At 45.7% G+C, this 26,986-nt stretch overlaps 1 protein-coding gene across 1 annotated transcript in view; it reads left to right on the top strand.

Annotated features, from left to right (window-relative positions):
* Positions 1-26,986, top strand: part of Oseg2 (intraflagellar transport protein Oseg2) — a 104,847-nt gene that overhangs the window by 56,070 nt on the left and 21,791 nt on the right. The window contains exons 20-33 of the mRNA XM_070522457.1: positions 439-516; positions 604-684; positions 1,418-1,664; positions 1,982-2,102; positions 9,747-9,894; positions 16,117-16,206; positions 16,650-16,747; positions 18,134-18,269; positions 19,922-20,038; positions 23,204-23,346; positions 25,114-25,272; positions 25,363-25,543; positions 26,183-26,292; positions 26,790-26,925. Of these exons, the coding sequence (XP_070378558.1) occupies positions 439-516; positions 604-684; positions 1,418-1,664; positions 1,982-2,102; positions 9,747-9,894; positions 16,117-16,206; positions 16,650-16,747; positions 18,134-18,269; positions 19,922-20,038; positions 23,204-23,346; positions 25,114-25,272; positions 25,363-25,543; positions 26,183-26,292; positions 26,790-26,925 (1,845 nt within the window). The remainder of the gene's footprint in view (positions 1-438; positions 517-603; positions 685-1,417; positions 1,665-1,981; positions 2,103-9,746; positions 9,895-16,116; positions 16,207-16,649; positions 16,748-18,133; positions 18,270-19,921; positions 20,039-23,203; positions 23,347-25,113; positions 25,273-25,362; positions 25,544-26,182; positions 26,293-26,789; positions 26,926-26,986) is intronic.

Raw genomic sequence — 26,986 nt, 5'->3', positions numbered from 1 at the left:
AGTTAGGTTCTTTTTTCAATTCTTTTTCTCTCTCTCACCTATCGCATTCCTTTGCCCCTCCCCCGGTACAGGGTAGCCAACCGGAGATAATCTCTGGTTAACCTCCCTGTCTTTCCTTGGTCACTCTCTCTCTTTCTTCTCTCTGGCAGTTAAAAGTACTTCGCGGACAAACCAGCGCGATACCGGGGCAGAGTTTCCTCTTTGAACAACAGACAACCGACAAAGATTATTCGTATCCTAGAGTTGGGAAGTAGTTGCACGTGCCTTCTGTGTTTTTGTTTTTTTGTTCTCCTGTGGCTATGACGTCGTCGAGGGGAGACTACGTAAAACTCGTACCGCAACTACGGCCCGCACATTTACAGTGATTATTGCCCGCATGATGACTTGCTAAAACGACATCCGTCATTTACTTTTCTCCGGTTGTCATGCTGCGTACAGAATAAAGTTGAAGAGGCAATGGAGATGTACAAAAATATGCACAAATGGGACGAGATGATCCAGCTGGCCGAATCAAAAGTAAGAAGAGCTGTTTTTGTCGACGTGTCTGGCAGCAACCGATGACACAATTTTTCCCCCTTTTCTTTAACCGCATATGTAATACAGAATTATCACAACGTTGAGAAACTCCGGGAGGACTATTTTGAGTGGCTCCTGAATAACGGCATGGAAGGAAAAGCAGCCGAGGTAAGTGCACTTGTTGCCTCTCGTTTTACAGTTCGGAATGTATATTGCTTCAAACTCAAAATATAAATTGATCATTTTGAGAGTGCCCGATAGGAATAAATTTTGGTGAAAAAGTGCAACCATTGTTATTTTTTTCTACGCATCAATTTAATCGCCATGTTTATTCCCATAACGGCTAAAAATGTTGCCACCAACAGCTAGGGCAAAAAACCTAAAACGAAACGAATTGTCTGTTTCGCTTTTCCATGCGCGGGGCATTGCGTAATTTTTTTAATAATTGAAGGTAGTTTGTGAACGGCGAGGAGTTCACTATGCTTAACACTTCCGCAATGCATATTTTGCAAGATTATTCTGCATAATGTCGTTGTAGAGAATGTTGTAGGGAACATCCTAGTAATCTTAACGCAGCCGATTGGACAGACTGTCACGAAAGGCAGCTTTATTGCTGTATTGCCATCGCAATGCGGCCACCGCGGCCAACATCGGACCCCCGACCTCGTGCTGAGCAGCGCAACGCCACTGAGCTGCCATGGCAGGTGACTATCGAGAAGAAAAAAAAAATGCGTCATGGCAGATACTCACTTTTACCCATTATATTGCCCTTAACGATTCCCCCGGAAATTCATAAATAGCGAATCATGCTGGAGCGCGATTTGCCCGGACGTAGTTGAGCCATTAGCTTACGTAAATAACAATTGGGTTTCTTTTCGGTCGTCTGCTTGGGTCGTGGCAGCTGAAGGAGAAAGAGGGCGACGTGGAAGAGGCGGTCTCGCTGTACCTGAAGTCTGGTCTTCCGGCCAAGGCGGCCCTGGTGCTGCGCTCGGTGCCGGCTCTTGTGCAGCAGCGGCACCTGGCCGACCGCGTCATCACGGCGCTTACCCAGTCCGAGCTGTACGAGCACGCCGGCAACCTCCACGAGCAGCTCGGCGAGCACGCCAAGGCGCTGCAGTGCTACCGTGCGGGCCACCACTACGCAAAAGGTGCGCGCGTCGTCTAGTGTGCTAACAGCGAAACCGCCATAGGGAAGCTTTGGCGCTCGGCGGCGAACATCGCTGGCGCTACATACGCTTTGAATGCTTCGGCACCAAGAAAAGCGCCATCGTGAAGTGCTCATTTCTTATTCAAGGCGTTTTGAGCCACAGAGTTTTCTGCTGGCAACGTGATATCGCCCGCGTGCCGGCGGCTGCATTGTCATACTTTACTCGCTGCATATACTCTATTCTCTTTACACTTACTCTACTTCTTTACTTTTTATTTAATGTTTTTTTTCCTTTCTTATTGTTGCGTTTGTGTGCAGCCGTGGAGCTCTCTCGACAACGGAATCCCGGCGACGTGGTCGCCCTTGAAGAGGAATGGGGCGAGTACTTGGTCTCGCAGAGGCAGCTGGACGCGGCCATCAACCATTTCATCGAGGCAGGGTGAGTGGTCGCGAGGAGCTGCCGAGATGTCATCACTGCAGTTGAGAAAACTAAGGCGCTCACACAAGAGTAATGTGGTAAACGTATTTATTCATCTTTAAGTCTATCTTCATTCATCTGTACTTGGGTGGGAAATTTTAAGCATCGTCAACTATCCAGCTACGCAAAGCTACGCATGTTATTATCCTGTTTACACACTTTATGTGTCTCGCTGCAGCTCGTCGTGACCAAGCTATCAACCGCAGGAAAAGTAGGGGCACAGAACATCGTAATATTTCTTCCTCATTTCCCCCGCAGTATGTATTCCACAACGTTGTAGTCAGGGGCGTAGCCAGGGGGGGGGGGGGGGGCTTATGGGGCTTCAGCCCCCCCCCCCCGAAATTTTTTCGTGCTCTCATGCGCCGCCGACGAAAACACCTCCCGGCGCCGGAAATCATGCTCGATTTTGTCTAGAATGTCCTTAAGTCACGCTCGAAAATACATTTTAGCGCAAACATTGAGAAATTGAGAACAAATGAAGATAATGTTTCGCTTTATCAAAGATATACACACTCGCGCACTCCAGTCCTCAAAAGCTTTAGCCGAACAAGCCGCCGATATTAAAACTATAAAGAATGGCCAAAAAAACATGGAAGCGAAATTCACTGTATTGAGCAAACGGATGGACGGTATGGAAGAAAAATGCAATAATTTCGAGGCACAGGGTGTAGTACTGTCTACTATGAAGAACACTGTCGGAGCCCTAAAAGAAGAAAACGCAATTCTACGGGCTCGCGCCGATGACCTTGAAGACAGATCTCGGCGAAATAACCTTATCATTCGCAACATTCCAGACGCTAAAGAAACTTGGGAACAAACCGAGAACAAGGTTTTATCTGCTCTAAAAACCGTACTTCCATCTTTTTCATCCGACTCAATCGAACGCGCCCATCGCTTAGGTGTTTTTTTACCGGGAAAATGCCGACCTGTAATTGTGAACTTCTCGAGTTTCAAAATAAAAGAAAATATTCTTTCACTACGTAATCAGCTTAAAACAAGCAATATCACTCTTAGTGAAGATTACTCCCCAGCAACCCGTCTCGCTCGGGGAAATCTTATCGAGTTTGGAAAAAGTCAGCCCGGCGCACCTGCGTTTAAACTCAGATACGACAAACTACTTATGAATGACAGGTGCTACGTTTTTGACGCCGAAACGAAATGCGTGACAGAAAAACCGTCGCAGGGCCAACACGCAAAGAACATACTTCCTGCAGGCAATTTAACCTAGCGGAGCGAGAGGGGAAGTGGACAGTCTTCACAACACCATGTGTCCATCTTTTTTACTAACATTAGAAGTGTACTGAACAAATATTTTTCATTGTCCTCAGCAATTGACACTTGTTCTCCACACATTGTTGCCTTAACAGAAACGTGGCTTTCGAACAACATTAATGATTCTGAAATCTTCGAGGATGCCCATCGCTTCGCTATCTATAGGGAGGATCGTACTGTGAGTCGTGGAGGCGGCGTCCTACTTGCCATTTCTAACGACATTCCTTCTTCACGAATTTCTGTCGCTACTGACCTCGAAATCGTCTGGGCTTCATTTACCATTCATCACCAGAAGGCAATTATAGGCGTATGCTACCGATCTCCTTCTTCATCGTCCACATTCCTTAGTGAATTGCATGATGTAATTAATAACGTATCATCACGCTTTCCATCATCGCCCCTTTACTTGTTAGGTGACTTTAACTTTCCGAACATTAAATGGAACTCTCAGCCTCCTTCATTACTCCCATTTTCGTCTCAGGCTAAGGAATTTTTAGATTTGTGTTCCACTTTTTCCTTTTCGCAAGTGGTCACTGAACCAACTCGGAATACTGCTACTATATCAAACACTCTCGACCTAGTACTTACTACTGAACCCAAACTAACTTCCAACATTACCTTCCTTCCGCCTTTAAGCGACCATTCTGCAATGCATTTTACTATTAGTGCCAAACATCCGAAAAATATCAAGAAAAGGAAAACGATACTAGATTATAGTAGAACAAACTTCGGGGCCATCAATAATGAGTTACATACGTTTCTTGACACATTCCTAATTAACTTTGATGACCGTTCTGTACAAACTAATTGGGACCTGTTTGCTCATAAAGTAAAGGAACTAATGAACACATATGTTCCGAGCCGTATCTTAACTTCTAACCCACAAGCCCCCTGGTATAACACTCGCATTAAACGACTTTCTAACCGTAAAAAGCGTATCTACCGCTCAGCTAAGTTGTCCTCAAGTGCTTCTCGTTGGACGGCATACAAGGCGGCTTCTAACGAATACATTCAAGCTTTAAAACTCGCTAAACGTACTTTTCTTGCTGTTACTCTTCCATCTATTCTTAAAACTAGCATTAAAAAATTTTGGAAAATAATTAAACCTGTTTCTGATAACTTAATCTTATTAAACGACTCTACTGGGCAGCCTGTTCCTAAAAACGGTGCTGCAACTCACCTTAACGAAGCCTTTCTCAAAAATTTTTCGGGAGCTCTAAATAAACAACTTCCCGAGTTACGTAACTATAATTATCCAGTCATGTTTCCAGTAATAGTTCACACATCTGGTGTTGCTAAACTTATTGACAAGCTCGACTACAATTCTTCGCCTGGCTTTGACTCAATTAACACTAGGTTCCTAAAAAGCACTTCCGCATACAGTTCTATAATACTAACAAAAATTTTTCAACAGTCACTCAACACCAGCACTTTACCTTATCAGTGGAAGGTGGGGAAGGTGGTTCCACTCCATAAATCTGGTAACAAAAACATAGCAACAAACTATCGCCCCATCTCACTTACCAGCACGTGCTGCAAACTTCTAGAACACATTGTATTCACAAACCTCCTAGAATTTCTTGAGGATAACACATTTTTTTCACCTGCTCAGCATGGCTTTAGGAAATCATACTCATGCGAGACTCAACTCGTATCTTTCACTCATCAGTTGCATCGAATTCTTGATCGTTCATCACGCGCCGACTGCATATTTCTAGACTTCTCAAAAGCATTTGATAAAGTCTGTCACAAACTTCTAGTCCACAAACTGACCCGTTTGAATATTGATGCTAATCTCTTAAAATGGATCGAATGTTTTCTGGTTCATCGCTCACAATACGTTACTGCTAATGGCTGCGATTCACCGGTGTGCTCTGTTGCTTCCGGAGTGCCCCAAGGATCGGTTCTCGGTCCTTTGTTGTTCTTAATATATATTAACGACCTTCCTTCACAAGTAACTTCTAACATTCATCTCTTCGCGGATGATTGTGTTATCTTTAGAGAAATAACTACGCATTGTGATACTAACCGTCTTCAATCGGACCTTGATATAATATCTAACTGGTGCAGTTTATGGCTAATGGAATTAAATGTTAACAAGTGTAAAGCTATGCAAGTATCTAGAACACCTAACGTATCTGAAGTGTACTATTTAAATTGTCTTCCTTTAGAACAGGTGACTTCGTACAAGTACTTAGGAATACATATTACATACGACCTTACCTGGGCAACTCACATTACTAATATAGTGAACAATGCTAACCGCGCTCTTGGTTACTTAAGGCGTAACTTTTTTAAGGCTCCTCACTCCTTGAAATTATTGCTTTATAAAACACTAATACGCCCGAAATTAGAATACGCTGCATCTGTCTGGGACCCTAGTAACCTAAACTTAATTAACTCATTAGAATTAGTTCAGAATAACGCTGCTCGTTTCATTCTTTCGAATTATAATAGAACTGCCAGCGTAACAGCCATGAAAACTGGCCTTTCCCTTCCATCTCTTGCAGCTCGACGTAAAGTCTCCCGTTTATCATTATTTCACAAAATTTTTCACCACACAAAACTACGTGATGTATTCATCCATACTCCACACTATGTATCTCGTCGCATCGATCATTCTTACAAGGTTCACGTCCCTTCTTGCAGCACAAATACATTTTCCCAGTCATTCGTACCTCGGACATCACTAGAGTGGAACCACCTTCCCGCAAGCATTGTGTCCATCAATGATAATCCTTTGTTTCGTGATGCCTTAACCAACGTTACTTGCTAAAATGCTGTTTAATGTGCTTGTATATCTTGCCCTTTTTTGTAACACCTTTTGTAATTGCTCATTGTAGTCCTACTGAATTACTTGTCAAATGTATTTTTATGTTGTATATTTTTCTTTTGCAAATTTACTGTTTGGATTCACTTGTAACCCACTCCCCTCTGTAAAGCCTTCACAGGCCTTGAGGGTATAATAAATGAAATGAAATGAAATGAAATGAAAATTGGGCTGGATTTCGTGGAAACGCCCATGCATCGGGACTCGCATATCGTAACGCAAGGAGCCCTACCGAGTACAAGATTTCAAGGGCGTTTTGATGGCGAGCGGCCTCGTCTCGGCATCTCGCGGAGGCCGCAGTATTTATGGAGCGCTTGGATTTCAATTCTGAAACTTTGTGGGTATAAAGTTCTCATAACATTTTGATGCGAAAGGTGCATTGACATTTCCAAAGTCGTGCTTTAGATTTTCAATTCCGGAACTTTGTGGGTTTAATGCTGTTGTAAACATTTGACGCCAAAGGTGCATCGACTTTTCTAAAGTCGTACATCGGGCCATACAACGAGACAAGCCAAATCAACATACTATCAGACAAGTTGACAAAGCACGCAGCGAGGTCCGACGAGACAAAGCGTTGTGGCGGTTCATTTGTGCCATTAGGTCACAGAAAAGAATATGAACATTTTTTTTTTCACCTGCACCAAAGTATCCATGTCAAGACACTAAAGCCACCATTGTAACTAAGTTCTTATTTATTTTTCTACCTAGTCTTTTATTCGCGAGGATATATTGAGCCTCTTTCTCTCTCTCTTTTTTTTTGTTCTCGCAGCCCATGGGCTGCTGATCCAACCAGAGCGCATGCGTTTTTCTCGTGCTGCATCGACAACCGCGCGGCGCACTTGGATGCGCGTTCGTTTTTCTCTGGCCGACTGCATTTTCACCTGGCAGAGTTTTGGACGCGTTCTGGCTAGCAGACGAGAAAAAGAAACAATGCATAGTCGCTCGCCGCCAGCACTGCGGGGACTCGACGGATTGCGACGCATTCGCTTGAGCGCAACCACTCCGGAAAATTTTGTCTCGCCGGTGTAGGATACCGAGCAGTATGCGTATGGTTTTCTGTGGACCAAGCGTCACACGTTTTCTTCGATATTCCTTCGGTAGCCACACTAGGTGCCCAAAGTAGGGATTCGTTTGTAGCCAACATGCTTTCCTTTGCGTTATTCTATTTCGCCGCTCCCCGCCCCACAAAAAAACAAAAAAAAAAGAAGACGTTGTGGCGCAGCGAATTGTCGCATGGTGAAAGTTCGATTTTGTTACTTCTTTTGCGGAAAGTAATGTGCCACGGGACGCTTCAGTTGCCGGATACTATTATATTATTGCGATAGCAGCTATATGAAGACACCAGGCGCATTCCTGCCGTTGCCCTCATGTTCCGTATAAATAAAGGCCAAGGGCGATAACATCGTGACCGCATGCTCTATGTGCGAGTGAAAGCGTGGGGGGGAGGGGTTGAGCCGACGATGGTGGCTCAGTCTTGTGTGTACAAGGGAGGAAAGCGGGGAGGAAGCGCGCCGCCTTCCGTCGCACGCGATACATTTTGGGAGTGGAGGGAGGGGGGGGGGTGCCGTGATTTGTGAATCTGTGGTTGCGCAACATGTTTATTTGCCTTGTTTGATGCATCATATATAGTGACTTTTTCTTGGGTCGTAGATTTATTGGAGACTTACACGTATATTTAAACATCTTGTTGCGAGGTTTTGTGTATATGCACAGTGAACTTTGTTTCCAGTGACAATTTTTGGCCCTGTATCAAGCTGTATCTTCACATTTGTATATTCCATTGTATCTTCGCATTTCTAATGTACGAAGGCGAGTCAAATGAAAGTGAGCAACCCGCGCCGCGCAATAATTGTTCGGTTCATTATTTTCGAGGCATGCGCGTAGCACATACGCATCTCATTTACAAATGACATGCAGAGGTGAGGTTAAATGTTCTTTAATGATCTCATACACTGGGTTGAACACGATTGCGTGACATAATGGACACTCCAAAAGTTGAACAGCTTGGTGTCGTGAGGCTTTTGGCAAATGAAGATGTTTCCCAAAAAGAATTTATTCGCCGTATAGCTGCCGTATGCGTTGAACATTGCGTGTCATTGGCCACTGTGAAGCATTGTAGCAAACTGTTCAAAGAAGCACATGAAAGTCACAAAGACGATCCATGGCCGGGCCAAAGCCACCGTGCAATCACCCTCAACATATTTGAAAAGGCCGTAGTCGCTCAGTGGCTATGGTGTTGGGCTGCTGAGCAGGAGGTCGCGGGATCGAATCCCGGTCACGGCGGCTGCATTTTGATGGAGGCGAAAACACCCGTGTACTTAGATTTAAGTGCACGTCAAAGAACCCCAGATGAGGGTGACGACTTTTTGTCTGTAATTGTGACTGGGGATGACTCATGGTGCCGCTACTACTAGCCTGAAACACTACGGCAAAGCTTACAGTGGAAACATTTGAATTCCCCACTCCCAAGGAAACCAAAGGCCGTCATTTCTGCCGGAAAAGTGTTGACTTCTTTTTAGATCGTTAGGGGCCATTATTGATCGAATTTTCTAAACCTGGAAAGATTCTAAATCGTTTCAGATATTGTGAAAGGTCGGATCGGCTGCGTGTCGCAATCAAGAACAAACGACGTGGAAAATTGAGCATTGGGAACATCTTGCTTCACGACGTTGCCCGTTCCCACGTCGCTGATGTGGTTAATACAAAACTGGCAGAGTTCAAGTGGGAAATGCTGCAACATCCCTCATGCAGCCCAGACCTTTGCCTTACGTCTTCCACATTTGGTAAAATCTGAAAAACTGCTCAAGGGAACCAGATTCGTGTCGGAAGAAGACGTGTAGTCATTTACAGATTTTTGAGGTAGCAACCCAAGGAGTCTTATGAGACGGGAATTACGCGACTCGTTAGTAGGAGAAGTGTCTAAATACTTATGGTGACTACTTTTAAATAAAGTACCCCGTTTGTCATATATTCGCATTGGCTCACTTTCATTTGACTCGCCCTCATATATTTTGCAGAACTCCTGCTTTTTATATGTGCTCTCTGTTGCGACTATAATTTCGAAGCAATTACTCGCAATACACAACTATATATATATATATATATATATATATATATATATATATATATATATATATATATATATATATATATATATATATATATATATATATATATATATATATATATATAGTTCTCTCGGTTAATTCTATAAGGAGGGGGCCAAGCTGCAAAATGAGCCCCCCCCCCCCCCGAACGAAATTTCTGGCCACGCCACTGGTTGTAGTTACATACAGAAGTTCCCTAAACATCTGTAAAGTTAGTGCATCAGTTAATTATGCCAACTCGTGCTTCGTTACAAATTAGGTTAGTAGAATATTGGCCCTAGCCGTGGTGCTCAATCAGCGCGCGGAGTGACAAGGCGAAGAGCACTCCCACCTAGCGCTCGCTGAGGCTACGCATGAGCGACACGGCGCCTGCCCATGGGTGACCTTTTCACGCAGGAAGACGGTGAAGGCCCTGGATGCAGCCATCAATGCAAGGCAGTGGAAAAAGGCTGTGCAGATAATCGAGGTGATCGATGACACGCCTGAGCTAAACCGGTACCAGAGCAAGCTGGCTCAGCACTTCCATTCGACCGGAGACCTCGAGGTCAGGTTTCTATGCCCGAATGATTGATGATTGATGATGATGTCTAATGGCATCCCCTTTGAAACGGGGTGGCGACAAATAGTCACCTTGCCTGCTTAAGCTAATCAAGTTTTACAACATCTATTGCAGTCTAGCATCGTGTCCCTTCCTACTTCATATTCTTTCTCTTCATTAAAACCTCTGTCTTTGTATTGTAAAGTTATCTATGCCTGCACGTTAAAGAACATCAAGTGGTCAAAATTAATCTGGAGTCCCCAATTACGGACGTGCCTCATAATCATATCGTGGTTTTCGCACGTAAAACCCTAGAATCAAATTTTTCGTTTTTATTACTTATGCCTGTCCCCACCGCAGAGTCCGTCTGCTCCCGAATGAATGGATGGATACTAAGAGCGTCCCCTTTGGAACGGGGCGGTGGGTTGCCCCACCAAGCTCTTGTTATTATATTGCCTAATGCACTACCTATGTTAAAACGAAAGAAAAAAATAAGAAAAAGGAAAAAAAAACACGATGAATTCCCACAACCAAACTTTCTGAGCCCCTATTGTGAACTTTGTTTTTGCACGCCTCCGTTGTTTGTCGTTTCCATACGTTTCTTCCACCAATCTTCCAATCGCCGCTTACCAATCTCTACTGCGGACATGTTTACTTTCCCCCTGCTCTCGCTGAACCCGGATGGATGGATGGATGTTATGAGCGTCCCCTTTGGAACGGCGCGGTGGGTTGCGCCACCAAGCTCTTGCTACTATACTGCCTAATATTCTACCTAGGTTAAACAATGAAAAAAGAAAAAAAAACACTATGAACTACCACGCCCAAATTTTCTGATCCCCTATTGCGAACTGTGCTTTTGTACGTCTCCGTCTTTTGTCGTTTCCCTACTTTTCTTCCACCAATCCTCCAGTCGCCTCTTACTAATGTCTATTGCGGACATGTTTGCTTTACCACTGCTCCCTCTGAACCCAAGGGCTTTAAGGAGGCCAGTGGTGCCTAAATCGACCGCTGGGTAGACGTCTTCACATTCTAATAAAACATGCTCCGTAGTTTCCCTAGCTTTACCACAGCAAGCACATGCTTCTTCTTGCTTCTTATATCTCGCTTTATAGGTGCGTGTTCTAAGGCATCCTGATCTCGCTTCGAAAAGTAATGAGCTTCCCTTTGAGTTATCATAAATGGTTTCTTTCCTGATTTCGTTTTTTCCTCTTAAGTAGTTACTCATGGCAGGTTCCTTTTCCATTACCGCCACCCATGAGATTAATTCAGCTTCTCTGACTTTCCGCTTGACCTTTGTTGTTGTGTTGTCCACCCTACAGGCCGCATACTTGCTGGTAAGCTTCCTAGTTCTTTTCCTCCACTGTGAATCAATGTTTTTCCTGTACAGATACCTGAACACTCTCCCAGCCCATATACTTTCTTCCATATTCCTCAGCCGTTCTTCATACTCAATTTTACTGCAAGCTTCCCTCACTTCAAAACTAGCCCAGCCCATATCACCCTGCACAGCTTCATTTGTAGTCTTCCCGTGAGCTCCCAATGCGAGGCGACCCACTGACCTTTGGTTCCCGTCGAGTCCTGATTGTACCCTTGATTTATAGCAAACAACCGCATTTCCAAAAGTAAGTCCTGGAACCATTACACCTTTCCACATACCTCGGAGGACCTCGTACCTATTGTATCCCCATAGCGCTCTGTGCTTCATTATGGCTGCATTTCTCTTCCCCTTTACTGTTATGGTTTTTTCCTGTGTTTCCATATATCCATTGCCTTCGTTTATCCATATACCAAGGTATTTATATTCTGTTACCCGAGGTATTTCTTGGCCCTGTATCTCCACTGTCTGTTCACTGTTTTCATTGAATACCATAACACCTGATTGTCTAACACTAAACTTCAAGCCTAAATCGTTGCCTTCCTGTCCACAGATATTAGCCAGACGTTGCAAATCACTTTGCTTGTTAGCTAGCAACACAATGTCATCCGCATAAAATAAACCTGGGAGTTGCTGCTCTGTTACTGTACCCGCCTGTTTGTGTGAAAGATTAAACCCGATATTACTTCCTTCTAGCGCCCTCTCCATCCTCACCATGTACATCATAAACAACAGCGGGGATAAAGGGCACCCCTGCCTCAGTCCCTTGTTGATATGAACTTTCTCCTCGCTCCTCATCCCTTCCCATTCAACGCAAACGGTATTTTCTAGGTAAATCTCTCTCAAAAGCTGTATACAATCGTTACCTAAGCCTTCCCCTTCCAGGATATCCCACAGTATGTTGCGGTCCACGTTGTCGTAGGCTCCTGTAATGTCTAAAAAGGCCATATACAACGGTCTGCTTTCTGCTTTTGATATTTCAATACACTGAGTAAGAACAAACAAGTTGTCATCCAAACGCCTACCTATTCTGAAACCATTCTGAAGCTCTCCCTAAATGCCATTATTCCCTGTCCATGCTTGAAGCTTTAATTTGATTGCCTGCATTGCTAGCCTGTATATTACCGATATAATGGTCAACGGTCTCTATACGAGTGAATTCTGTCTTTCTCCCCCTTTCCTTTATAAATCAAATTCATTCTACTTTGTCGCCAGCTGTCTGGTATTCGTCTATCTTTTAAAGTTCTTTCCACTGCTTTCACCAGAGCTTCCTTACTTTTTGGTCCTAGTTCATTTATCAGCCTTATGGGAACCTCGTCTAGCCCTGTGGCTGTACGCTTAGGAATTTTCTCTTCCGCTTTCTTCCAGTTTAAATTTGTTAGCACCAGCTGCTTTTCCCCTTGCCATGGGTCTCTTTCATGCTCTTTTTTTCAACAAGTATAACCTCGTCATTGCCTTGGAAAGATTCGGCTGTTGCTTTTCGGATGTAATTTATTGCCGCTTCTTCTTCGAGTCTGTTTTAATCTTCGTCTAGGATATGTTGTTTATTTTTGTTGACTTCCTGCCTAATAATTTTATGTGGTTCCAAAATATTCTAGGTGCGGCCTTCTGTTTCTCACGTATTTCTGACAACCAACGTTCACTTTCACCTTTTAATTTTGCTTGCACCAGTATTTGAACCATAGACTTTTTCTCCCGGTATATTTCCCATTTACTAGTTACTTCATCCTGTGGCAACTGCGCCTTCTTTGCCTGCCTGTGCTCTCGAGATGCTTTCTGTCGTTCGGCGATCGCTTCTCGTACCTCCTTGTTCCACCAGCTTTTCGGTTTCTTTTTTCTTTTCCAACGAACATGTTGGTTCTCTTTCCGTATTTCTGTCGTTATTACACTTAGAAGCTCACTATATTCCCACTCTTTATTTGGCCATTTGCCAAGTTCTTCCTCAACTCTAGTGACTGTATTTGCTATTTGTCCAGCGTTCAAATTTGGACTGGCCATATTGCTCTCCTTGCTCTCTTTCCCAACTACATATCCCATTTTCAATATGATGCGTTTATGGTCACTCCCTATGCTGTTAAACCCTTCCTCATCGATGACCATTTCTCTCAACTTATCATGAATTCCTTCTGTCATCAGACAGTAATCAATGGTCGATTGCCGGTTTCCCACTTCCCACGTGATCTGTCCTTCACACTTAGGCCCTGTATTCACGATCACGAGGTTATTTTGCTCACAAAGGTCCAGCATTGACTTCCCGTTATTGTCGGTATAGCCATCTAAATCCTGTATGTGGGGATTCATGTCACCTAACAGGACAATTTCAGCACCACTCCCGAAACCCTTAATATCAGCGCTTATGCATTCTACTAACTCTTTATTTTTCTCTGCGCAATTTTTTCCGGTCCACAAATACGTAACGCCCAGCCAAGTTTCTTTCCCACTTATTGTACCTGATAACCAAAGATGCTCTTGTCATTGTGAATTTACTCTTTTCCATTTGGCTCCCTGATGGATGAGCGTTCCGACTCCCCCTCCCTTTCTTTCCGACTTAGTTCTGTTGCACCCTTCCCCAGCATAATTGTCAATAACTGGTGGCTCTTCTGAGTCTCTAACGTGCGTTTCTGTAACCGCATACACCCCTATTTGTTCTCTGTGTAACTGCTCCTCAATCTCTGCCCACTTTTCCTTTCTTCTGCCGCCCTGCATGTTTATGTAACCTATTGCATGGCGAGCTCTTTTTCTTGTTTTCCTCCTTTTTCTATTATCGACGGCAATGCTCTTCTGATGTTCCCCTAGGGGACCTTCATCATTACTATCTACTCTGACCTCCTGAGCGCCCGCGGGCCCCCTAAAAAAGCAACAGCGCGACCACCAAGTCGCCAGCCCACTTCTCGTGCTAGCCTGTAATTGAAGTGGATCCCATCTCGTTTAAAACCACCGCAACTTCTCACTTCCCTGTTTACTTCGACAACCTCGAAGCCCCTCTCTCGGCTCATTTTCCATATTGCCTCATTAGCAGTCACTACGGCTCTTTGTACGTGACTGTCACGCACAGGCACCTCCGGCACCGTGCACACCACGATCTGCACCTGAGGGGATAGCTCACGCAAGTCGTCCACCCCCTTCGCCAAGCGCTGGGCTAGTCCTGGCCCTTTCCTGTTTAGGACGTCATTTAGCCCACCTGCTATTATGACGAGGTTGCGTACGTGGGCATTTTCCGCGAGCTTTTCTTTTGCTCGCTCCATGACAGAACCCAGTGTGCGCCCTGGAAATGTCCCTACTGCCACTGTTTTGTCGCCTTTCACCCTCTCCACAATTGCTTTTGAGCACCCAGCCAGGTTTGAATCGCCTGCAATAATCACCCTTTCACTCTCTCCTACCTCTCCCTGCTTCCCTTTGTCATTTTCCGCGTGATTCGGACTCGACAAGGGGCATTGTCCCCTCGGCTCCTGCTTTTTCCGCGTAGCGGCCTCAAGGTAGGTGCTGCTCTTTCCAGCTAACCCATCATCACCCTGCCTGCGTTCCGCGTATTTCTCTGACCCTCCCGCGCCTGTCGCGTCGGGGGTCTGCGTTCCATTGTCACGCACATTCTCGGTCAAAATGGCGTTCCTGTTCAGCTTTTCCTCGGCTGCTTCCAGTCTCTTTTCAACTACCTTCCGTGCCTCACGCTCCGTGTTTAGCTCATTTTTGAGCTCTTGCACCTGTTTGAGAAGCTCTTCCTGGAAACTGTCCATTTTCTGCATCCTAGTATCGACATCACATTGTGTGCCGGTTGATTCGACGCCCTCTCCATTCTCACCCGTCTCCTCATCTGCCTTGAGGGTCGCCCCGCGTACTGCCTGCTTTACCGGCTTTCTCGCCATGTATTGCACGGCTTTTTGCAAATACTATAATACTATATCAATGCAGAGCAATGCAAAAAACCGATACGCACAGGATCCAAATCCTCAAAATGCCGCAAAGCAACTCTCACCACTGTTTCAAAAACAATCAATGCCGCGGAGACCAAAGATATGACGCGCTCAACCACGCGGTCACGTTCTCACTTTTCTACCAAACACGCACAGTAAAACCACTAATAGCTATTTCTCTTGCCACTTGCAAGCTACTACTTAAAGACTACAAACACTTAACGTCCCACTAGGCTGCACATGTTGGAACACGTGGCACGAAAGGACGCTCTAATCATCCTGCAAAACAAACGTACACGAAGCACACCCGCGCACCCGAAATACGAGAGACAAATAAAAAAAAGGAAAGGAACGGAAAAACCCCCAATTACTATTTAAATGCAAAAAAACAGCAAATAAAAACAGAAGCAAGCTCAAAGCATGCACAAAAACTTATGATTTCGTCGTCGCCACGGAGCCCCGGAAAGCACATCCATTCGCCACAAAATTCAAACCAACTCCCAAATAAACAGGGTCGCAAAATATGCGACCCTGTATTGCACGAGGCCGCCGCCTGGCGGCAGCCGCTTCGTTGCATGTTGTACGAACCCGCGCAGATCGCACCTGCACGCAAACTGACGCGCATCTTGCCAGATACAACAGAAGTGCACAAGCATGGGCTCAGTAGCCAGACGAGCACCGGGTATCGTTCCTACAAACAAATAGACGAATTAAAAAGCGCACCCTTAGCTGCAGACGTTACCCGCTGCAAGAAATCTAACGCGAATTATTAACGACGCAGACGGCAGATATGCGTCGCTCAAAAATATGCGACCAAGCACGCTGAAGGCGCAGCTCAGTTAACGCGCCGCCGTCTGTACGTGCGGTTTTCGATTGTGCCGTCGACCCGTAAGTTTGCTCCTTCAACAACCACTTGTGAATTGCCTCACGATTGCGTTTCAGATGGCGGAACACTTTTACGTGGAAGCTGGAAAGATAAAAGAGGCCATTGAAATGTACAACACTGCCGGAAAATGGGACAGAGCACTGAAGGTAACACCCTTTTAATTATTCTATACGGCTGTATTTGTGTAGTGTTGACAAACTAGTCGCCGTATACAGGAGTGCAGCCAAAACATTTGACCCCCATATATGGCTAGTTCTGTTTCGAGGCTTCGCCCTGTATTTGTTGAACCTGATCAAATAGGCCGCCGTAGGACGAGTTATATATCAGCATCCAAAATGAACCGCAGCGACAAAGAAATGGCAAAAAAAAGGTTCGAAAGAAAAAATATCGAAGGAAGAGAAGATTACGCGGAGTAAATAGCACGAAATAAGCCGCAATGAAAAACAAAAGTATTTTAAAGAAACTGGGGGAGAATAAGGAAAAAATATGCAACCGCCATTTATTAACGTGACTATAACTGCGCGCGTGAAGTTTTACTTGTCTGTGAAAGGCGAGCAGTGTTGTGTCAAGTGACTTTCTGTCCACGCAGCTTGCCAAGCTCCACCTCAGACCGGAAGATGTGACGAGCATGTACACTGAGCAGGCATCGGAGCTCGAGAAGCAAGGAAAACTCAGAGAGGCTGAAAAGTGAGTGCCGCCTGCTGAGCGACGAATGAACCCTTAGAGGGAGGGGCACGCAGGCGCACTCCAGCTGGTTCTTTATTCTATGGCCACACTCAAGGATCCAGACTATGATGGAGCTCGGGTCAGTACCCTTTAGAAATGCGGATAGGTGAGGTCGCCAGAAAAATCAGGGGAACTGATGGGCCGGTATTTAGTGAAGTTACCGTCGCACGAAGAATGCTGAGTGAGCCAAGGAAAAGGCTGGACTGTTTTTGTTCCATTACAGTGCTTAGCAGTTGTCAGAAAAGGTAACTGTCGCGTTTTGTTTTTGTAATCTTTGTAAAGCGGAGGCAACTGAAAGTTAAAGAAATTGCTAATGCTAGAGGTGGGCGAATATTCGAAGTTTGGAATACGAACCGAATATTACACACTAACTACTCGTATTCGAAAAGAAACTATTGGGTATGTTAAAATATTCGAAACTAACCAGATATTTCGCGACAACCGACTTAAAATCTTGTTACTCTTCTGCGCCTGCTAAACAAAGTATCCCAATTGATCTGAAGTGAAACAACGACAAAAGCTTTCGCAGCAGTGCAGTTGTAAAATGGGTAAGTGCGAGCTCTGTTTTCGGTTTCGTGGCGGAAACCTACACGCCAAGCTGTGATTTTTGCTTGTAGTCAGTTATTTTAGCTTTTTTGGCAGCCCAGTTGTGTAGGCAGTCTTATCTTTTACGCTACAACCAGTGGTGTTTTCCTTGCAACGAGTCCTCTTACACGTGTTTACGGCACACACGACGTGTAGCAGTTTCTTTATTTTTTTCCCGCAGCTTCTGGGCCCGCAGTCACAAAAAAAAAAATTACGCAAGAAGTGATCGCAGAAGTAGGTGCCAGCCAATCCTGGGCCCTTATTCACCAAGCTCTTCGTTCGTAAATGCTCTGTGCCATTGCTCGGCCGCTTCGCTAATGATATGTCCAACATGAGGATTAGCTGGAATTTTCTCTTACGAACAAATATAGCGTAAAAGCCTTTTGTAAATGCGGGCCCTGATGCTGGACATACTATTAGCGAAGTCGGCGTGCCAATGGCAAAGAGAACGTACGAACGAGGTGCCGGCTCCACAAAAACGTTCTTACGCTAAAATTGTTCGCAAGAGCATATATTCCAAACAGCCTCGATGTCGTACATATGATTAGCGAAGGTTGCCAGCAAATTCGGCCCCAGTTACGCTAAAACGGTACCAGCGGGGGGCGGCCCAGTGAGGGAAGCACAACCAAAAACACAGAAACCCGCCGTTTCTCGCCCATTTCGTTCGAGTGCTTATCGTTTGATCTATCGTGCTTTTTTTCTTTACGCGCTTTATGTGCGTAAATGTGTGATCGTTTCCTACTCTGCCGTTTTCTTTTTCAGGCTTTACTTGTTCATCGAAGAGCCCGACTTGGCCATTGCGATGTATAAGAGGTATCGTCAGTACGACAATATGATGCGTGTAGTCAAGGAATTTCACCCAGACCTTCTTTCAGACACACATTTGCATCTCGCTAAAGTAGGTACCCAAGATTACGCTTTGCCTGAAGGCCTCGATAACTTTTGTTTATCTTTTACCTTTTCTTCTAGTTTATATATACGGTCGGAATGCGCATGACCAGCTTCACGATTCGCGCTGTATTAGATATAGAAATAACAGAAATAATACATGCCGGTTATGTTGGTAGCAGTTATCAAATTTGATAAGTCAGCCTACCCGCCAAGTGTGCAGTAGATGGCTTGCTTAAACGTGCGCGTTAGATAACACAGTTCCCTTACATTCAAGAGCAAGCGGACGCGAAGAGGATAGGGAATGATCAAAAGATGGCGAAAAAATATCCACGCTTCCCGTTATGCGAGTTTCATCGCATCATTTTTGCAGACCCCGATATTGTTAGAGCTAGTGTCTTTGCCCAATAGAACTGCCCATCCTATGTGTGCGGTGAAAGCATATGTAAACAGCTAACTCACCCTCGTTGCCGGGTACGCGGCCAAGTCGACAGTGCTCAGTGGCATCCTATTTTCAACGCAACTCAGAGTCTCAGAAAGCGAACGCTTGAAGTTCGAAGCGTATAGAGCAACAATTATGACACCACGTTTTAGAATTAGTTGCACCGTCATCACAGTTCCCGTGGTATCTAGTCAAGGCAGTCGAGATCGTTTGCGCGAATGCTGACTCATCCAACCTTGCGTGGCTGGAAGCCGTCGCATGCCCGTGCGTCACGTCGATTAACGCTGTCGCGGTGAGCTGGAATTTGGAGATTGCGGTGAACTGGAATCTCACGAGTAACGAAGACAGCAAACATTGTCGCCTCTCGCACTGGCGATCAGCCATTTTAAACAACACTTTCTGTCCTCTAGTCACGTAGTTCAATATTTCTTGTAGCTGGCTTTCACCACCCATATAAAATCGGAATATTTAGTTTTTCAGTGACGTCCGTTATGCGAAAGCCGTTTCATTGAGGCATCGTCACTTTCAAAAAACATGCGCAAACCTTTCACGAGAGGTTTGCGCGTACTGCGTGAAGTATACGAGTGTACTTCACGTAGGAGTGTAACCAGTGTAACATCCAAAGATGCCAAGCAAGCCTTCTGCAAAGACTTTAGACTCGAAGGGGCCTTTACACAACACTATCGCCATTGGCCGTGCGGACAGCATGAAATGTGACATCTGTGCCGTGCCGGAAACTATAGACCATGTGCTTTGTGTGTGCCCGTTGTACTTGCAAGAAAGACAATCAGTGGAGGAATATTTGGCAAGCATCGTTAACCGGCCACTTTCTGAAGGCCTCCTTTAGGCCCATGACCAAAATATATTCCTCGTGTCAGGCCACGAATACCATTGTGGGTTTTCTTACAGACGCCGAACTGGATATTAGATTGTAATAAATGTTTCCGGTTAAATCTTATTTCTTATTCATGCCTCTTCTGTTCATATCACCATCATTATCGCTTTCTCCTTTTCCTTTTGTTCCATTTTTCCCTTTCCCCAACGCTGAGGATCAGGCTAGAACATAGTAGTTCAGGCCAAGCTCTCAGCTTTTCTCTCATTATGTGTGTGTGCGTGTGTGTGTGCGTGTGTGTGTGTGTGTGTGTGTGTGTGTGTGTGTGTGTGTGTGTGTGTGTGTGTGTGTGTGTGTGTGTGTGTTCACGTACGTATATATCACGCAGGAACTAGAGGGCGAAGGCAACTACCTGCAAGCTGAAGCGCATTACCTAGCGGCAAGTGACTGGAAGGCTGCCGTTAACATGTACCGCGCCAATGACATGTGGGAAGAAGCGTATGGCGTGAGTAGCGCGCAACGTGCGCCCTATATGCAATTATCATGAATTTCGTTTTTTCCCTCCCCTCAATTATTTCTGCGAGCGCTAGCTTGGAACTAAAGCATAAAGGGTGCGCCGCCCACATTTCAATATTGCTTCGAACATAAAAGTAAAACGAATAGATGTTACAATTTGATTTTGACAGCACTGGGATAATTCCGGGGTCAAATACACAAAGCTTTTCGTTCGTAGGTGCTGTTCGCCATTGGCCGGCCGCATTCGTTAATAATAATCATCATCAGCATATCTTTATGTCCACTGCAGGGCGAACGCCTCTCCCTGCGATCTCCAATTACCCCTGTCCTGCGCCAACCGATTCCAACTAGCGGCCGCGAATTTCCTAATTTTATCGCCCCACCTAGTCTTCTGTCGTCCTCGACAGCGCTCCCCTTCTCTTGGCACCCATTCTGTTACCCTAATGGTCCAACGCTTATCTAACGTGCGCATACATTACCTGCCCAGCTCCATTTTCTTTCTTTTAATGTCAATTAGAATATCGGCTATACCCGTTTGCTCTCTGATCCAAACCGCTCTCTTTCTGTCTCTTAACGTTATGCCTAGCATTCTTCGTTCCATCGCTCTTTGCGCGGTCCTTAACTTGGTCTCAAGCTTCCTTGTAGTTTCTGTCCATATGTGAGCACTGGTAAAATGCACTGATTGTACACCTTCCTTTTGAATGATAGTGGTAAGCTTCCAGTCAGGAGCTGACAATGTCTGCCGTATGCACTCCAACCCATTTTTATTCTTCTGTATATGTCCTTCTCATGATCAGGGTCCCCTGTGAGCTTAATTGACCTAGATAAACATACTCCTTCACAAACTCTACAGGCAGACCGGCGATCCTGAACTCTTGTTTCCTTGCCCGGCTATTGATCATTATCTTTTTCTGCATAGTGATTTTCAACCCCACTCTTACACTCTCTCGGTTAAGGTCCTCAATCATTTGTTGTAACTCATCTCCAGTGTTGCTGAACAGGACAATGTCATCTGCAAAGCGAAGGTTGCTGAGATATTTGCCGTTGATCCTTACTCCTAAGCCTTCCCAGTTTAATAGCTTGAATACTTCTTGCAAGCGCGCAGTGAATAGCATTGGAGAGATCGTGTCTCCTTGTCTGACCCCTTTCTTTATATGTATACCGTCCTGCTTTTCTTGTGGAGAATCAAGGTAGCTGTGGAATCACTGTAGATATTTTCTGATGTATTTACGTAAGCGGACTATACTCCTTGATTACATAATACCGCTATGACTGCTGGTATCTGTGCTGAATCAAATGCCTTTTCGTAATCTATGAAAGCCATATATAGAGGATGATTGTGTTCTGCGGATTTCTCGATTACCTGATTAATGACATGGATGTGATCCATTGTGGAGTATCCATTCCTGAAGCCAGCCTCTTCCCTTGGTTGACTAAAGTCCAGTGTTGCCCTTGTTCTACTGAAAATTATCGGGATGAATATTTTATATAATACTGGGAGTAAGCTAATGGGCCTATAATTTTTCAGTTATGTCCACCATAAGGATAGGCTAGCATCTGCTTTTATGAAAAGCTTTTGCGTAATAACTTTTTGTGAATACGGGCCCTGATGATTAGGATTACCGAAGTAATTTAAAACTATGCCGCAAGAAATAAACGTTTCAACCGTGATGAAGCCACGTGAATTTAGTTGTTTTCGGCTAGAATACTGTGACACAGCACTTCCTGGCATGACGAATGAAGTGCAACTAATATACATTAGTCCTTTCTGTAATCTTGGCAATGTCAGGAACTGAATATCTCAAGTTACAGCTACGCAGGATCATTCCTACGCAGGATATCGTATACTTTTTATTGCCTGCGCTGGAGCTGTGGCACTCCGCGCGTTTGTCCTTCGCGCTGCTCTCGTAGTCGCTGTTTGCTCCGTCTACCTGCAGTGAGCATAGGCAAATGCTATACATAGGCAAATGCCTACACATGCTCTCGTGTTCGTTGTCAGGTCCTGGCTGCAGCCGGCAGTCTACAAGTAATTAAACGTTACTTTCTTGAAGCACGGCGCTCAGAAGTGTATGTGGACGTAGCGGTGACATTTTGTCGGAGATGCATACACGCGCCTCAGGATACCCCCAGATTGTTAGTTGTTGTAAATGCCGACCCGAGATAACTCCACTTCTTTCACAAATGACGCAAGGAACCGCAAGGTGGTCCTCGCTGTTAGGTGAGAACAAGGGGTGGACTAAAGTTCGGTGTGCGATCAGGCAAAAGAAATGAACAAAATGTCGTTGCCCGTTCAAAAATGAATAGTAAAAAAAAGATGTCTCGCTGTCGTAAGTCATGCCGGAGCACTTGTAAGAGTTGTCAGGCACTGAAAATGCAGGCTGTTGAGGTCGCCGACGTAAGCTGGCTGGTGAAGCTCACTCTCTTTTGCATGCGCAAGTGCATCGCGGGTTCGTGTCCCACATCGCTCGAAATAACGCACCAGAACTTATTTAGTGGAAGCTGTCCATATTGGGCTGCCAAGTTGACCTGACTGATGGGGTTTGCCGGAGGTTAGGTGAACCTATCTTTCGTTTCTCGTTTTTTTTTTTACTAAACTGGAAAATCGTGCCAAAAACAAACTTCAAATATTTTGCAGAAGAAAGGGCCCTATAACATAAAACTATTCCAATCTGCTTTTAATCCAATCTCCTAACGTCAAACTTCGTCACCACCGGCGCAAGCATCGGGCAGTAACCAGCAGCGTTGTTTGAAAAGCCCAGCCAAATGCGCTCCTCGTTTATAGGAGGTTACTTTTGTTGGTCACATCTCATGAATTGTGCGGCACACAGGTGTCTGAGTGAGAGGGGTTGGGAGTCGCGTCCTTGACGCGATTTTAGCGCACAGAAACTACCTCGTATCCATCGGTTGCTACTTGCATTGAACCTTTAGCAGCGAATGAAAACAGAGAACAACGGCTTGGAGATGCCTGAGCCGCAGGCTACATGCTGCTTATGAGCACTCTATAGAGCATCTGCCGGGCGAAGTTGTTACGCTAAGTGTCGGTGAGGTGCATTTGGTACCTCAATGTAAAAGAATTGCGGGACCTTTTAGCGTCTTCATCGAGCGCTTCATTTTGGTCAGGAAGCTGCAGTGACCATTTGATCAAACGACGCAGGTGGCCAAGAAGCATGGCGGTCCTGTGGCCTGCAAGCAGGTGGCCTATCTTTGGTCCAAGAGCCTCGGTGGGGACTCAGCCGTGCGGCTGCTCACAAAGCTAGGTCTGCTCGACAGCACCATCGATTATGCCGCCGAGAACTGGTAAGGAGGCCCACTCTGTCGCGTCGGCGTGCTCGCGGAGACTCTACAGAAGAGCCAACTTCGGCCCATTCCTGCCGCAGTGGCCCATGGGTTTGGTTATACTAAGTGTTCTTTTCTATGGCAGCCTGTGTCCGATCGAGAGGCCGCGTATTCGATTCCCAGCCTCGGTGGTCACATTCCAGTCAACGTAGAGCAAAAAAGAAAAATCCGTCTACTTAGGTTTAGGTGCACAAAATTATGCAGATCCCACGCACCGTGGGAATCAATGCTTTGATTGACGACAATTAGCGGTGATGTTGACGGCTAAAGCTTAATTTCTTCAACATTTAGGCTAACACGAGAGTGGTGAGTTGATGTTAACCGTTACCTTGCGTGCACCACTGCTGTTTGTCTGCGTAGCACACAGAACACACAGGGAGATGTGTTTGCTTGAGGCGTTGTTGTGCGCCATATTTTATAACCTCTTAGAGGCTTGAGCGTTGTCATTTCCTCACATGGCACACCGCATTGTGGCAGAAGTATTAAACTGGAATTGGATTATGGGGCTGTACGTGCCAAAGCCACACTCAGATTATGAGGCAAGCCGTAGTGGCGGACTTCGGAATAATTTTGACACCGTGTTCTTTAACGTGTCCCAAAAACTAAGTGCACGTGCGTTTTCTATTTCGCCCCGTCGAAATGCGGCTGCCGTCATTGGGATCAAATCCGCGAAATCTAGCAATACCATAGCCGTAAAGCTAACGCGGCGAGCGCTGAAGTGTTGATTTGACGGTCGACCGCTTCCGTATATAGTGTCTCCTGGACCCTGCGGTGCGCTTTCATTGATGCGGCTTTGCTTCTGCACTCCCTGCGTAAGTTGCCCGCTGGACATATTTGCATGGCGTTTATTTTTCAGAAATAGCAGCAACGTACTGTACCGTAACTTGAACTTAAGCTTATCCTGTTTACCCGCAACCGCTGTCGTGTAGTAGTGGGGTTTCCTTGCCTTCTCACGTCACCTCCCCCTTCTTTCATATGGGAACTGCCTCGTCTCCCTCTACTTCTCCTCTTCTTCTCCTCTCTGCAGTTCTATCTGCGTCCCCTCTGGCCTCGCACGTTAGTAGAAAGGGAAGCGCTGCAGTTTGTGAAATGCTTCTGAGGGGAGTCACGGATAATTACAGCTGTCAAGCGGCTAATTTGGCGACGGCCAGGGAGCTCCAGAGGAGATTGTGCACATTTGACGCGGGGGGGGGGGGGGGGTCGAGTTTCTCCCGTCGCCTTTCCGCTCTTACTCGCGCTTGTCGACAAATTCTCGCAAACCTCGCTGCCACACCATCCCCTATTGAGACAGCGGGAATGGTGTGGCACAGCAGTATACGTGCGACAAGAGTGAGCACTAAAGATTTTGCTTAATTTTATTTCCAACGGAGTGCAAGAGAACGCGCATCTATTTAATGCGAGAATAACTAAATGAATGAATAAACGATTGTTTTTCAGAAACACTGGCTCGCGACTTGATCGGTAATTAGGGAAAAGGACGCGGGTTAGAGAACGCGAGAAGAGGGAGTTGAACTGAAGCTCAAGCAGCACTGGTCCCGTCAGATTTAATGAAGAATTTTCCTCTCCTGGGCGCACCACAGGAATGCTTGGAAGGACGATGAGGCGAGCCAAATGATAGCTATGTAAAAGGGCCTCTGTGGACAGATTCTCACATCTTCTTACAGACTGAGCGTGTGTCTTATGGAGTGCAATTTCAAACTAGTGCTTATCTCGGCGGTGTTGTTTCAGTGCCTTTGAATTTGCGTTCGAGTTGGCGCAAGCAACGGCCAAGCACAAGCTTCCAGACATCCACCTCAAGTACGCCATGTTTCTTGAGGACGAGGGCAAGTTCCACGAGGCGGAACAAGAGTTTATCAAGGCTAACAAGCCGAAAGAAGCGGTGCTTATGTAAGTCGCCCACCTGTAATGGGAACCACAGTTGACCTTACGTGACCGCGTCGAGGACATAACCAGAGAACTCTTTTTCTGGCCCAAAAGGTACGTGCACAATAAAGACTGGGACAGCGCCAGGCGTGTGGCCGAGGCTCACGACCCGGAATCCGTGGCGGACGTGTCCATCGGCCAGGCTAGGGTTGCCTTTCAAGCTGGCCACTATCAGCAAGCTGAGTCATTGGCACTTCGGGCTGAAAGGCCGGACCTCGTCATCAAACTGTACAAGGTTACTGGTCTCTGCTTTTCCGCGTACCTTGGGGGTAAAGAGAAGAAACGAAACATGAGATCTAGGCACTATAACTCGTATAAAGGGATCGCTGTAGCACATGTGGCCTGATGAGTGCAAATTTCGGCGTTCGCGGTCATATCGCACATGGGGCTGCATAGCGCTCTGTATTTTGTCGCCATTTTCATGAGCGCGCACTGTTCGCTTTCTTTCACTCGTCGTTCCCCTTGCTCTACGCGAAGTAGTGAGTCAGAAATATTCGCTTCCGGCCGATCTTTCCGCCTTTCGTGCATTCATTAAAGCACAGGCAAAGCTGCACTTGTACTTCATACTGAGCAGGTTACTTTGACGGAACGTCATGGCCTTTCCTTTCAGTGTATTGTTCAGCACAAAAATAATGCTTTTTAAATCTGTAGAAGCCTGTACAACAAGCTCTAAGGAAAAATATAAATAAATTGTGCGTTTTTTTTCGTGTTTTTTCCCATGACAAATGTTAATTCGGAATTTTTAGTGGTGCATTGTGCTGATGTCATCATTGTAGCGTCACAACGGTAGATTAGCGTGTAATCCATAAAGGGCAAAAGGAAAAGAAGCACGCCAACATGAGGGAGGTGCCAAGACGCCGAAATCTCTGCGTAGGACGCGGGCATGTGGAACGACGCTCTTCGCATCTGCAGAGAGTACACACCTTCGAAGATTATGGAGCTTCAAGAGGAGTACGACAACCACATGGACACGAAAGGATCACGGTAGGTGTTGCTCGCAGCATTCACTCCTGCATCTAACGGGAAAAGCACGTAGTTAATGTTAAGGGCGGCCACTTGTATTAGCTGGAGGGGAGCGCTAAAATAAGGTTGGTGAGGTCGGCTTTGTGCCTCGGTTCGGGAAGGTGCTCCGTATTACAAAGGATCTATTGCAGTTTTCCTGTGGCGATGTATTCGCTGCTGCAACCATTTGATCGTGTGCTGAAGAAAAAAATAATAAATTGTCCACTGGGAGCTGCTAATATTTAGTCGCCATCAAGTGTTTTTGAGCAATTCGCAGAATTTCCGCAAGCCGGCGCGAATCGGAATAATATGGTGGCCATTAAGCAAGCCTTAATTGACTAAGGAAACTGTCACTTCGATCTGTCATTGCAGTACATTTCAACGCAGCTTATCGCTGTTAGCACGTATATGAACGCAAGCGTACAAAGTAGTTATTCCGAGACTGTGTTCATGTCGCTCGTGTTCACCCCGTTTCGCAGAGACGTTGACGCCCTGCTTGAACAGGCCCAGGAGTGGGAACGAAATGGGCAGCATGACCGAGCCGTAGACTGCTATATGCGCATGACACCTGAAAATGTGAAAAACGTGGACATGCTAGAAAAATGCTGGGTGAAGGTAAGCAACAGCCGTGGGCACTCGTATCTGCTTAACGAAGCTAGAAAAATCAAAGGTTGGG

This window comes from Dermacentor albipictus, chromosome 1 (genome assembly GCF_038994185.2).
Source record: "Dermacentor albipictus isolate Rhodes 1998 colony chromosome 1, USDA_Dalb.pri_finalv2, whole genome shotgun sequence".
NCBI classification, from domain to species: Eukaryota; Metazoa; Arthropoda; class Arachnida; order Ixodida; family Ixodidae; genus Dermacentor; species Dermacentor albipictus.
The sequence above is the reverse complement of the archived record's forward strand: the minus strand, read 5'-3'. Positions and strand labels throughout refer to the sequence as shown.